The following is a 13,794-nucleotide window of genomic DNA, read 5'->3' on the forward strand; positions in this document are numbered from 1 at the left end:
CCCCCCCCCCCCTTCCCCTTGGGAAAAAAAAAGCCCCCCCCGGGGGGGGGGGGGGTTTCCTCCTCCCTCCTTTCCACTTCTTTTCGAGGGGGGGAGGCTTTTAAGCCTTTTGCCGCCGATTCTATTGAAGCGATCGACTCACAGTTTGCCGTTTTGCCTTTTCGCTCTCTGGTTGCGCTTTACCACTCCGCTGTCCCGGTGGCTTAGCTGGTCCCCATTACAGGGCACAGCGCTGCAGGTTACTTCTCCATTTCTTTAACAAAACAGTTTTTGCTCTCACCTCAGAACTTGGGTCAAATTGACCTGGCGCAATGGGGGGAAAAAATACCTGATAACACTTCAGTCTCTACACTCCATGTTTTCCTCAAGCGGTAGAAGAAGAGGAGATTGGATTTATACCCCGCCCTTCACTCAGAGCGGTTTACGATCTCCTTCCCTTCCCACAACAGACACCCTGTGGGGTAGGTGAGGCTGCGAAAGCTCTGAGAGAACTGCTCTTGAGAGAACAACTCTGAGAGAACTGTGACTGACCCAAGGTCACCCAGCGGCTACATGTGAAGGAGAGGGAAATCAAACCTGGTTCTCCAGATTAGAGTTTTTTGCTCTTAATCAATACACCAAACTGGCAGTATGAAGTTAATTGCCCTGTAGTGTTTCATGTTCCCTCCCCAGTATTTTTTAAAAGAGCAATGTGAACTTCAGCACTGCAGGAGTCATTTTCATTTAAACCTGCACACTGCAAAAGCAACATATAAGCAAAAATTAATAAGATGCTATATATTCCCAATTTTCTCTTATTTTCTCATTTTGGCTGCTATTCTGTAAAGGGATGCCCCACCTCCCACATCTGGTGGCAGATGTAATACAACGCCCTGGTTTCTTATTTTTGTGGCTGACTTTGGGGTCTACTCAACTCCCAGACAAGATTAGTAAACTGCAGTTTTTCAGACTAGGCCTAAATTACAGAACATTCTTATGTGTGTGTATTATGAACTAAACAATCTTGTTCCCAATAAAAAATATCCAGAACACTAAACATATGGGCTGGACCTGTGCTTGGCTCTCCCACAGAAATCTATGGGATGTCAAAACCACTTGGACTGATGCTTTGTTAACAATAAAACTGTAACACACCCATGACAACATGTAGCCAAAAAGAATGGGAAGTGAATGACTTGGGAGAGGGGGGTCATAGCCAGTGTTTCCTCTAAGCTGAGTTAGTATGAGCTAACTCAGTTTTTTAGCCTCCAGCTCACACATTTTTGTCTTGGCTCAGGAAGGATGGCTCCAGAGCAAACTAATTTATGCAGTAGCCAAATCGCTCGCTCACAACTTTAATGCCAATAGCTCACAAAGTAGAATTTTTGCTCACAAGACTCCATAACTTAGAGGGAGCATTGGTCATAGCGGAAAGTATTTAGTTAGCAAATACAAACATTCATGTCATTACCTCCAGTTTGCAGCAGCAGCTTCATTGATGTATTCTGCACAGAACACCAGGATCACTGCAACGGAAAAGACAATGGCAGTTTTCAAATCATTAAAGGATACTGAGCATAGTGCTGCATACAGTATATGAGACCATAATCAAGCCATCTGTACTAAAATATTACCTGGAGGACCCAAAACTGCAGGGTAAAATACATGCTTTGCCTGCATAACATCTATATGCTGCCTTTTCCCCATAATATGGCATTTACGGTGGGTTATAAAACTAACAACTAGATGGATCATAATGGGCTCAAGTATCGTCTGTTGTGGGGCCCCTTACAAGGTGAGGGAGGCTCCCACACTTCCATTGTCTTGTTGATCAGGAAGGCATTTTCATAAAGGGAATGTAGATCTAGTGGGATGGAAGATTTCTACATGTGCAGCAGTACTAAAAAATTACTCCCTTGCTGTCCGCTTGCACTGTCACCTCAATCTGACTCAGGTCTTTCAACATCCTTCCCGAAATCAGCGGTTCTGGAGTGGGCAAGCACTTCTCATCTTCCACAGTGAAGACAGAGGCAAAAAATGCATTCAGCTTCTCAGCCATTTCCCTATCATCCTTCAGTAATCCTTTTACCCTTTGGTCATCCAAGGGCCCCACTGTCTCCCTGCCTGGTTTCCTGCTTCTAATGTATTCAAAGAAAGTTTTATTGTTGGTCTTTATGTTTTTTGCTATATGCTCCTCATATTCCCTTTTTGCCTGCCTGATCACAGACTTGCATTTTATTTGCCCCAGCCTGTGTTCCCTTTTATCAACCTCACTGAGACTAGCTTTCCACTGCTTAAAGGAATCCTTCTTACCTTTTACAGCTTCCATTACTTCGTTAACCATGCAGGCCTTTTTCTATACATATTTGTGCCTTTCCTAACCTGCGGTATATGTTTTCTCTCAGCTTCTAGGATTGTAGTTTTAAATAACCTCTAAGCTTCCCCAATGGTTTTGACCCTTTCTACTTTTCCTTTCAGTTTTCTCTTCACATGTCCCCACATTTCAGAGAAGCTACCCCTTTTAAAGTTAAAAGTGGGGTTTTTTTTTGAAATATATATTTATTAAGGTTTTATACTAGACAAACACACATGTACACAAATCAACAACAAAACATAAGATTCACAAGCCATCTAAATTCTCAACACTTCACATTGATCAAATGGCATAGTTTATGAGTTTCAGTTACATTACCTAGGATCTTTAGCTAATTCAATTTTACTTCTCTGATTTTTCCTGCCATATCCCTTTGTATCTTGACTTAACAACTGTAGTGATCTAACTATTTTAAGGCTCTAATAATCAACCGGTCAAAGCTATTATACTCAACAATTAATTAATCACCTAACAATCCTGTTAAATTCATTTCCATCATTAAGCCAATGAAACATATTTTTCCATTCTTATTCCCAGTAAGAATACCAAAGGCAGTTTAATTTAGAAAATCAATCCGCCTATATATTTTTACACATTAGAGCCACATTGTAAACTCCTACTTAACTACCTAATTCAAACTCTTTTGAGCAGCACCTTTCATTCTCTGAACAAGATGGGAATACAAACTAATATATTCCTGTAACATCCCAAGTAACCATCTATTCCAGTTCATCTTGTTCATTTCTATTGCCTAGTGCTTTAACCAGCTGCCCTAACAAATTTACTATATTTAACAGTATACCATACTCACTAATTCCAAACCAACTTGAAAAATTAATAAACTTATACTACTTACAATACATTTCATTTTTAATTACCTAGTAGTAGGATTCCATTTTGCTCTCTATTCCAAATTAAATATCCTAGCCACATCAATTTATTTCATTTCTAATGACCTAGGAGCCTATTTTTTATTTTACTCTCTATACCAATCTCTTATTCCACTCCCAGTCATAAGTTCCTGTCCTGCTTTTTATACAATATCCAAAACTTCCCCTTTAATCTTGAATCATCTGGGTGATAATAGTACTTCTATTACTTACAACAAATCCCTTTCTTTACATTCTGCATTCCACTCCTTAACCTACATTCTCTCAACAATTATGATGTAACAACCACCTCATTAATATTACTTTTCATATCAACCAAGAGATTTCAGTTACCATTTACTTATAATAAAAGCTCTTAACCCAATTTATAGTATATAATCCTGGACAACATTAACTCAACATTAACTCATATTACCACTTTATAGGATAAGGTTGGAGTAGGAATCTAAACTTGCCTTTTGATCTCACTAGCTAAAATATCAAACAAATTTGATTAGCTGTCCTATAAAAGTGGGTTTGTTGGTCTTTTTGGGCAACTCCCTATTTATACAAATGTTGGACTCAATAACATTATGGTCACTGTTTCCAAGCGGTGCAATCACTTTTACATCTCTCACCAGATTATGGGTGTTACTTAGGACCAAATCCAGGATCATCTCTCCCCTGGTAGCTTCTGTGACCATCTGCTCCATAGTACGGTCATTGAGAATGTCTAGAAACTCAATCTCTTTTGCCCGACTTAAACACATATTGACGCAATCAATGTGTGGGCAGTTGAAATCACCAATTACGACACAGTTATTTCATCTAGCTGCTATCTTTAATTCATCTATCATTTTATAATCCTCTTCTATCTTTTGATCTGGTGGGCGATAACAAACTCCCAGTGTTAAGCTTTCTTTGGGGTCCACTATTATGACCCATAGCATTTCCAGAACCAAATCCAATTCTCTTACCTTCTCAGTCTTACTGGACTGTATACCCTCTTTGACATACAGAGCCACCCCATCTCCAAGTCTTCCCCCATTCTTCCAATATAACTTATAACCATGAATCACTGTATCCCACTGATTTTTCTCATCCCACCAACTTTTGGATCACTGACAATTTTGTAACGATTCCGTTATAAAGCTAATTATATTGTGTTCAATTTTAATCTGAATACAAACTTTGATTGTTATTGGTTTCATTTGGTTGCCAAATTATGACTAGAGATTTAGTATTTCTTTCTTTTAAAAGTTATTGATGTTTTCATGTGTTGGGCAGCCTTTTATGTTGAGTTTTGTTCTGATCATGCCTGAGGGCCAGAGAAATACTGTTTATGTGAAGGCACACTTTTTATACATTATAGTTTCATACTTTGTGTTGTAAATTGTTTTGTGTTTGTCATTTGCCTTAAGTCCTACTTTGGCACTAGGAGAAAGGTGTGCTTTTTGTTGTTCAGTCGCACAGTCGAGTCCGACTCTTCGCAACCCCATGGACCAGATCACGCCAGGCCCTCCTGTCTTCCGCTGTCCTCTGAAGCTTGCTCAATTTCATGTTCGTTGCATCGATGGCACTGTCTAAGCATCTCATTCTTTGCCGTCCCCTTCTTCTTTGACCTTCAATCTTTACCAGCATCAGGGTCTTCTCCAGTGAGTGCTCCCTTCTCATTTGGTGACCAAAGTATTTGAGCTTCAACTTCAGGATCTGGCCTTCCAGGGAACAGTCAGGGTTGATTTCTTTTAGGATTGACTGGTTTGATCTCCTTGCAGTCCGAGGGACTCTCAAGAGTCTTCTCCAGCACCATAGTTCAAAATAATCTATTCTTCGGCACTCAGCCTTCCTTATAGTCCAACTTTCGCAGCCATACATTACTACTGGGAATACCATCGCTTTGACCATGTGGACTTTTGTTGGCAGGGTGATGTCCCTGCTTTTTATCATGCTGTTTAGGTTTGCCATCACTTTTCTCCCAAGGAGGAGGCGTCTTTTAATTTCATGGCTGCAGTCACCATCTGCAGTGATCTGGGATCCCAGGAACGTGAAGTCTGTCACTACTTCTACGACTTCCCCTTCTATTTGCCAAGGAGTGATGGGGCCAGATCCCATGATCTTAGTTTTTTAGTTTTTTTTATGTTGAGCTTCAAGCCCACTTTTGCGCTCTCCTCTTTTACCCTGAACAAGAGGCTCTTTAGCTCCTCTTCACTTTCTGCCATCAGAGTGGTATCGTTTGCAATCTGAGGTTATTGATCTTTTCCCCAGCAATCTTAACTCCAGCTTGTGATCCATCCAGGCCAGCATTTGGCATGATGTACTCAGCATATAAATTAAATAAGCAAGGTGACAATATACATCCTTGTCGTACTCCTTTTCCTATGCGAAACCAATCAGTTGTTCCATATCCGGTTCTAACTGTTGCTTCTTGACCCTTATACAGGTTTCTCAGGAGACATGTGAGATGGTCTGGTACTCCCATCTCTTTAAGAACCTGCCATAGTTTATTGTGATCCACACAATCAAAGGCTTTAACATAGTCAATGAAGCAGAAGTAGATGTTTTTCTGGTACTCTCTTGCTTTCTCCATAATCCAGCGAATGTTGGCAATTTGATCTCTAGTTCCTCTACCTCTTCGAAACCCAGCTTGTACTTCTGGCAGTTCTCTATTCACGTACTGTTGGAGCCTAGCTTGTAGGATCTTGAGCATGACCTTGCTAGCATGTGATATGAGTGCAATTGTGCGACAGTTTGAACATTCCTTGGCATTGCCCTTCTTTGGGATTGGAATGTATACTGACCTTTTCCAATCCTGTGGCCACTGTTGCGTTTTCCAAATTTGCTGGCAAATTGAGTGCAGCACTTTAACAGCATCTTCTTTTAAGACTTTGAATAGCTCAGCTGGGATACCTTCACCTCAACTAGCTGTCTGGCTCGAGGTCAGTGCTTATACCGTTAATAAATACACATCAGCATTCAATACACAGCATAGGGTTTAGAAAGACTATACGCATTGGCTGAGAATTAAGAGTGGCCAAGTTCTTCAGCCTTAAGTAAGTCTGGATCCTAACCCAACATTAAACAAAAATGTCATAAAAATTCTTCTTTCAATACTCACTGAGGAAGAGAAAATGCCCTATTTGCAGGCGGTAGTGGCGGAAGGAAAGGTAAGTGAGACACAGGCATGATGCATGGAAACAGACAAGCCCTATGAGCCATGGTTCAGACCAGTCTGTGTCCTAGGAGTAAAACACAGGGGGGAGAATATATATTACCAAATTGTCATAATTGCAGAAATGGACCACTTGCCTTTGCTTCATTGACAGGTCTGTCACCCTTTTGTAATGTTTCCCCCCATCATCATAAGAACATAAGAGACGCCAATGTTGGATCAGGCCAAAGGCCCATCCAGTCCAACACTCTGCGTCACACAGTGGCCAGAAATACCAGGTGCCATCAGGAGGTCCACAGTGGGGCCAGGACATTAGAAGCCATCCCGCTGTTGACCCCCCCCCCCAAAGCACCAAGAAGACAGAGCATCACTTGCCCCAGAGTCCCTATCTATACCTTGTGGCTAATAGCCACTGATGGACCTCTGCTCCATATGCTTATCTCATTCCCTTTTGAAGCTGTCCATGCTTGTAGCCGCCACCACTTCCTGTGGCAGTGAATTCCAAGTGTTAATCACTCTTTGGGTGAAGAAGTACTTCCTTTTATCCGTTCTAACCCGACTGCTCAGCAATTTCATGGAGTGCCCACGAGTTCTTGTATTGTGAGAAAGGGAGAAAAGTACCTCTTTCTCTACCTGTTCTTTCCCATGCATAATCTTATAAACCTCAATCATGTCACCCCTCAGTCGTCGTTTCTCCAAGCTAAAGAGCCCTAAGCGCCTTAACCTTTCCTCATAGGGAAAGTGTTCCAACCCTTTTATCATTCGAGTTGCCCTTTTCTGCACTTTTGTTAGAGCTGGAAGGGACCTTGCAGGTCATCTAGTCCAACCCCCTACACTCTGCAGGAGCATAGCCGAAGGATAGCCCTACAACATATCCGAAAGATGGTCATCCAGCCTCCGCTTGAAAACGTCCAGCGAAAGAGCATCCACCACCTCCCGAGGCAGTCTGTTCCACTGCTCAACCACTCTTACAGTTAGGAAGTTTCTCCTGATATTTAGCCGGTAACGACTCCCTTGGAATTCCCACCCATTAGATCTAGTCTTGCAATCCGGAGCAAGAGAGAATAGATCCGCTCCATCTTCTACATGACAGCCCTTCAAACACTTGAAGACTGCAATCATGTCCCCTCTAAGCCTTCTCTTTCCCAGGCTAAACATACCCGACTCTTTCAGCCTTTCCTCATAAGACTTGGATTCCAACCCTCTCACCATCCTGGTTGCCCTCTTCTGGACATGCTCGAGCTTGTCAGCATCCTTCCTGAAATGTGGTGCCCAAAACTGGACACAGGACTCCAGGTGAGGCCTGACCATAGCAGAATAGAGCAGAACTACCACCTCCCGTGATCTGGACACAATGCTTCTGTTAATGCATCCTAAGACTGCATTAGCTTTCTTCGCAGTCACATCGCACTGCAAGCTCATGTTTAGCTTGTGATCAACCAGAACACCTAGATCCCTTTCACATGTGCTGCTGTCAAGCTAAGTCCCTCCCATTCTATATCTGTGCCTTTGATTTTTTTGTACCTAAGTGAAAGACTTTGCACTTATCTCTACTGAAATTCATTTTATTTGTCTCAGCCCACTGTTCCAGCCTATCTTGTCCTCCCAAACCTGACTATATTAAAGCATTGGAAGAATTAGTTTTAAAACATGTTTAACAGGCAATTATGTGTGTGTGCCCTAATCTGGCTGTGCCTTCAACAGCCGCCCTGAGCCCGCTAGCCACCCTGAGCCCGCTCGCAGGGAGGGCGGCCTATAAATCAAATAAATAAATAAATAATATAAATAAATAAATAATATAAATAAATAAAGAGGGCAAATCAAGAATACTAATGTACAGGAATGTTAATTTCCATCTTTAAAATCATCGTAATTGGAATGCAACACAGTTCACCAAATGCATGCCAAATACCAACAGTATAATCCTATGCTGAATGACTCCACTCTCAGCTCAGTTTCATTAGTCATCTTACAACAACCCTGCAAGATGGAAAAAGTTCAGAAATAGGCATTTTCTTAAAGCCAATTGGATGTGAACAAAGATTAGATTTGAACTAGAGGCCACATCTCATGGTTTTAGCCACTACTTCACGTCAGCTGCCAGACAAATGCTCTTCTCTCGAATTCTGTTCCGTCCCACTGGTGTTTGGAAGGCACTGTCTCTTGTTTTCAGAGGGAGTAAACTCTGAGAAAGTTTTCTACCGTGCCTTCAACAGTTACTTCTGTTTATTCTAGTGCCATTTTGATTGTCCTGTTGCAGTTATTTGGACAGAGTTTTTTCCCATTGGATTTTAGATTTCTAAACTTCAGTTGTTTTATCTGAAAACAGTTCTATCGTAAACTACTTTGGGAGCCATTCCAGTTGAAAGACAGGCTAGTGGAAGCGAGTAAATAAAAAACCCATGATAGTCTAAAAATGAGTTATTTTTAGAATATCTTTTGTTTATTTACTTGCTTACAGTAGCCTGCGTTTCAACTGGAATGGCTCCCAAAGTATGACTCACCACTGATTCTGCACTGCCGTCCCACCTACTTTACCCCATAAATAAATAAATACACAAACCCCCAAAAAACACATATTCCCGCCCCCCAAGGAGTCAGAGATTCACAAGGTTGTTGTAAGGATAAAATGAGGAGGAGGAAGTCCACATATGCCACCCTGAGCTCCTTGAAGAAAGGGTAGCATTTAAAAAGCGAATCGTCTCCCCTGGCCCCACCAATCACAAAGGCTGTAAGCCCTGTTCACATGTTACAGTTAACACGTGGAGATGTTATGCCACAGTCAATGCATGTCCATCTGAAAATGCATATTAAACCCCATTTATCAATTGACTAGCCCCTGTTTTTATTTTAGAAGTGTACAAATCAGTGCTCATGTATACAGGTAAATACTGGCATAAATTGAGCAGAAGAGTCATTGTAAAATAAATAAAAGTGTAGCAGCACGACACGTTTTGCATCATCTTAGTGGAAGTATTTTTCCCTGTTGTAGCCTTGTCTGTCACACTTCTCTTACAGAAACCTAGCCAGAGAGGATGTATTTCTGTTCATGCACACGCATGCAACTCAGGAACGAACATAATTCTTGAGGGGCAATGGAGACCGTTCACACCAAACTTCACATCATGCAGATAAAAGGCACAGGATGGTTCACCCCACGTACCAACTCAGAAAAGCCTGTTTTACACTATTTAATGAGTGAATGATGAAGAAAACTAAAATTAATCACCGGTATTGCAAACACCACTACCACATTTCCCCTCTGCTCTCAACATTGGAAGGGACCTGTGTGTTCTGCCTGTTGCCATAAAGAAATCTCATCAACTGCTGTTTTTCTTGTTTTCAATATGTCGTTTCCATGGCACAGTGCCACCTGACATCAGCACCATTTTAAATCTGTATACTCAGATACTGTATACTCTGCTTAGTATTTTACACAGGATGCCTACAAGATTAGGCCTTTTAAGATCACAGCCTAAGACATCTCTTTCCCCCCCCTTTTACATCCACTCTGATGAAGAGTGCTAGAAAACCTGGAAGTGTGCACACTGTGTTATTTTTGGTTGTTCTAAATAAAAGGTTTTACATCTAGGTTTAAATACCCACTACACCACAAAAGGAGCTGTGGTGGCTCAAGTGGTTAAGACGCTGATCTGCAGGCTGTGGAAGGTCGGTAGTTCGGCAGTTCGAGACTCGAGTGTGCCACTTGATGGAGTGAGCTCCCGTCTCTAGTTCCAGCTCCTGCCAACCTAGCAGTTCGAAAGCAAGAAGTTGCAAGTAGATAAATAGGTACCGCTTCGGTGGGAAGGTAACAGCGTTCCATGCGCCTTGGTGTTTAGTCATGCCGGCCACATGACCACGGAAACGTCTTCGGACAGCGCTGGCTCTTCGGCTTTGAAACGGAGATGAGCACCGCAACCCTAGAGTCGGATTCGACTGGCTTTCGAGCAAGGGAACCTTTACCTTTTTACACCACAAACCTTACTGGGTGACCTTGGGCCAGTTACTGTCTCCCAGCCTAGCCTACATCACAAGGTGGTTGTGAGGATAAAATGGAAGAGAGAATACCATACTTTCCTATGGGGACACAAGGCCGCTTACATCATTCTCCTTCGTTTTATTTTTACAACAGCCCTGTGAGGTAGGTGAGGCTGAAAGAGAGGGAGAGTGGGTGCGAGCGGCCCTAGGTTACCCAGCATTTTTCCTGCTAAGCTGTACCTTTAAGACATTATTACCGACAGGAACGGAACAGAGGCAGACTTCCCCAGCAGAAAAGGCCTTGTTATCTACAGCGTTCTTCTTTTGAGAAAGCCTTTTATTTAACCCCCCCTGAAGCCAAGAGTTGCCAATGCGCTCATCTCCAAAAAGTCGGGGGGGGAGGGGAAGACGACTCAGTTGCCCACTGCATGCAAGTCACTGCTCCAGGACAGAACAACGTGGCAGAGGGTCCTTTTTTAAAGCATTCCACGCACGAGTCTTTCCCTTTCTCCACAATCCCACGCAAGACTCATTTCATTTCTTCCCTGCCCCCCCCCCGGCTGCAATTCCAAGGTCAGCCCCTTCCCCACTCCACCGCCGGTGGGAGGAGCCAGAAAAGAAAAACGGGAAGACTGAATTACCGTCAAGATCCTCGTGACACCGATGGGGACCCGCCCTGGAGGCTCCATCGTCAAAAGAAGCTAAAGAGAGCGTGCAAATGAGCAGAGTTCGGCACCGCTCGTCCACTCTTTCTTCCGGTTTCATGTTGACGGTCGCCATGTGAGGGGGAAGAGCCTCGTGGAGGTTGACCCCCCCTTCCTCCCCTCCCCTCCCCTCCCCTCCCCTCACTTATGCTCGGATTTCTTCGTATCCGTGGCCCATTTAGCAAGTCAGCATCCGCGTTGCTTAAGCTTTCTTCTACAGACGCACACTAAAGGCAGAGCTGAGAGACGACTGCCTGACGACTGCCTGACATCCACTCTTGTGGCTCCCATATAACAGCCTGTGGGTGGGGGAGACAGAGAGAGAGAAAAAATGGGTACAACTCCCTTGCAGTACAGCACAAGATATTATCCACATTCCAGGTTAGCAGAGCAGGGGGCTGGGGGGTGGGAGGCGGGCAGCCCCAGAAATACAGCCATGCGTTATTCATTACTGCACTCGAAGTGTGGGACAATAAGTGTAAGAGATTGATGGCTTCAGCAGCCCTAGAGGAGCCAATCAGTGTTCCCTCTATGCTGAGTCGGTGTGAGCCAGCTCACAGTTTTTTAGCCTCTGGCTCACACATTTTTGCCTTAGCTCAGGAAGGAGGGCTCCAGAGCAGACTAATCTATGCAGTCGCCAAATCGCTCGCTCACAGCTTTAATGCCAGTAGCTCACAAAGTAGAATTTTTGCTCACAAGACTCCACAGCTTAGAGGGAGCATTGCTAATCAGTGTTCCCTCTAAGCTGAGTTGGTGTGAGCCAGCTCACAGTTTTTTAGCCTCCGGCTCACACAGTTTTGTCTTAGCTCGGGAAGGAGGGCTCCAGAGCAAACTAATTTATGCAGCAGCCAAATCGCTCGCTCACAACTTTCATGCCAGTCGCCCACAAAATAGAATTGTTGCTCAGAGGACTCCACAGAGTCGCCCACAAAGTAGAATTGTTGCTCAGAGGTTAGAGGGAGCATCCACCAGCCGTGTGCCTCTTATCCCCAGCACTGCTCCCTCACCCAACTCCTTGGTCTCTTTTTGTAGCAGGAACTCCTTTGCATATTAGACAGACCCCCTAATGCAGCCAATCCTCCAAGAGCTTACAGAGCTCTTCTTTCAGGGGCTACTGTAAGCTCTTGGAGGATTGGCTACATTAGCAGTGGGCTCTTTCTGTAGCAGGAACTCCTTTGCCTATTAGGCGACACACCCCCTAATGTAGCCAATCCTCCAAGAGCTTACAGTAGCCCCTGTAAGAAGAGCTCTGTAAGCTCTTGGAGGATTGGCTACCTTAGGGGTGTGTCGCCTAATATGCAAAGGAGTTCCTGCTGCAAAAAGGCTACATTAGTCACTAATGTAGCCAATCCTCCAAGAGCTTACAGTAGCCCCTGTAAGAAGAGCTCTGTAAGCTCTTGGAGGATTGGCTACATTAGGGGTGTGTGGCCTAATAGGCAAAGGAGTTCCTGCTACAAAAAGGCTACATTAGTCACTAACGTAGCCAATCCTCCAAGAGCTTACAGAGCTCTTCTTACAGGGCCTACTGTAAGCTCTTGGAGGATTGGCTACATTAGTGACTAATGTAGCCTTTTTGCAGCAGGAACTCCTTTGCCTATTAGGCGACACACCCCTAAGGTAGCCAATCCTCCAAGAGCTTACAGTAGCCCCTGTAAGAAGAGCTCTGTAAGCTCTTGGAGGATTGGCTACCTTAGGGGTGTGTCGCCTAATAGGCAAAGGAGTTCCTGCTCCAAAAAGAGCCCTTAAGTGCCCAGCCCCCTCTCTGCTTCCCCAGAGTGAAGCCTGCTGGGCTGGCCTTTCCCCTCTCAAGTCCAACCTGAGTCCCGGGAAGCCTTCAGGGAGGCTCTTCTGGGGCTCTGACACCCCCTTCCCCTTGGGCTGTTCTGAGTGAGACACACGCCCCCCCCTCCCGGCTGCTTCACCGGCTGTCCTCTGACGCTGGACAGAGGCCCTTCCCTTCCGCCAGGGTTGCTGTTGTGTCCCGGTTGCAGTCTCAGTCCCTCTCTGGCCTCTCCCGGCGTCTTTTCTTCCGAGGTTGTTTCTCTCCTCTCTCTCTCCCCCCCCCCTCTCTTCCTCTTTCTTCCTCCCAAGTTCACTCCGGCCCCCAGCGGTTCTCTCCCTTCTGTTAAATGTCTCCCGCCCCCCCCCCCCCCCCCATTGGCAGGCTCTGGTTAGCAGGCGATTGTTGCCTACAATAAGGATCGTTCTATCCCAGGATGGGGGAGTCAGTGTAGCACAGAGGTGGCGAACCTATGGCACGGGAGGTGGCACTCAGAGCCCTCTCTGTGGGCACGCAACCATCATTAAAGTGTCGAGTTCTCTGCCAAATAATTTTAAGTAAACGAAAGCATTTGGGATTGCTTTCCTTACTTTGTTTGGATCCTCTTCAGTTAATGTAGGAGTTGTTTTTTTCTTTCTAAAGTAAAACCTCAGTATTCAGGTTCAATGGCCGTGTGTGCACATCTTTTAGGAGGGGAAAAAAATTGCAAAAACCCACTTTGCGATAAATAAGTGGGTTTTGGGTCGCAGTTTGGGCACCCGGTCTCTAAAAGGTTCGCCAGCACTGGTCTAGCAGAAGGGCAGCCGAGTTCAGCCTGTTGCAGCAAAAACCATCAACAGCCTTGCCGAACCTAAAAAAACAACAACTACTACTACCTGCTTGATCCGCAACAACTGCAATTTCCTTCGTCTTTAAAACACCCCAAAGCCAGGTTCCGCTTA

General features: G+C 44.3%; 1 protein-coding gene across 2 annotated transcripts in view; it reads right to left on the bottom strand.

Annotated features, from left to right (window-relative positions):
• The window catches only part of LOC107118485 (transmembrane protein 18-like), an 18,678-nt gene extending 4,886 nt beyond the window's left edge, over nt 1-13,792 (bottom strand). Inside the window, exons 1-4 of one of the 2 annotated variants that reach the window (XM_015420838.1) lie at nt 13,729-13,792; nt 11,011-11,070; nt 6,338-6,458; nt 1,451-1,505 (exon numbers count right to left, since the gene is read on the bottom strand). In XM_015420838.1, coding sequence (XP_015276324.1) covers nt 1,451-1,505; nt 6,338-6,458; nt 11,011-11,058 — 224 coding nt within the window. In that variant the 5' untranslated portion in view covers nt 11,059-11,070; nt 13,729-13,792. Of the gene's footprint in view, nt 1-1,450; nt 1,506-6,337; nt 6,459-11,010; nt 11,151-13,728 lie in introns of those variants that run through there. The other variant, XM_015420837.1, reaches the window with a different exon arrangement.
• Nucleotides 13,793-13,794: the final 2 nt, after the last annotated feature.

The sequence above is a fragment of the Gekko japonicus genome, unplaced genomic scaffold, assembly GCF_001447785.1.
Source record: "Gekko japonicus isolate JY-2015 unplaced genomic scaffold, Gekko_japonicus_V1.1 scaffold2110, whole genome shotgun sequence".
In the NCBI taxonomy this organism is placed as follows: Eukaryota; Metazoa; Chordata; class Lepidosauria; order Squamata; family Gekkonidae; genus Gekko; species Gekko japonicus.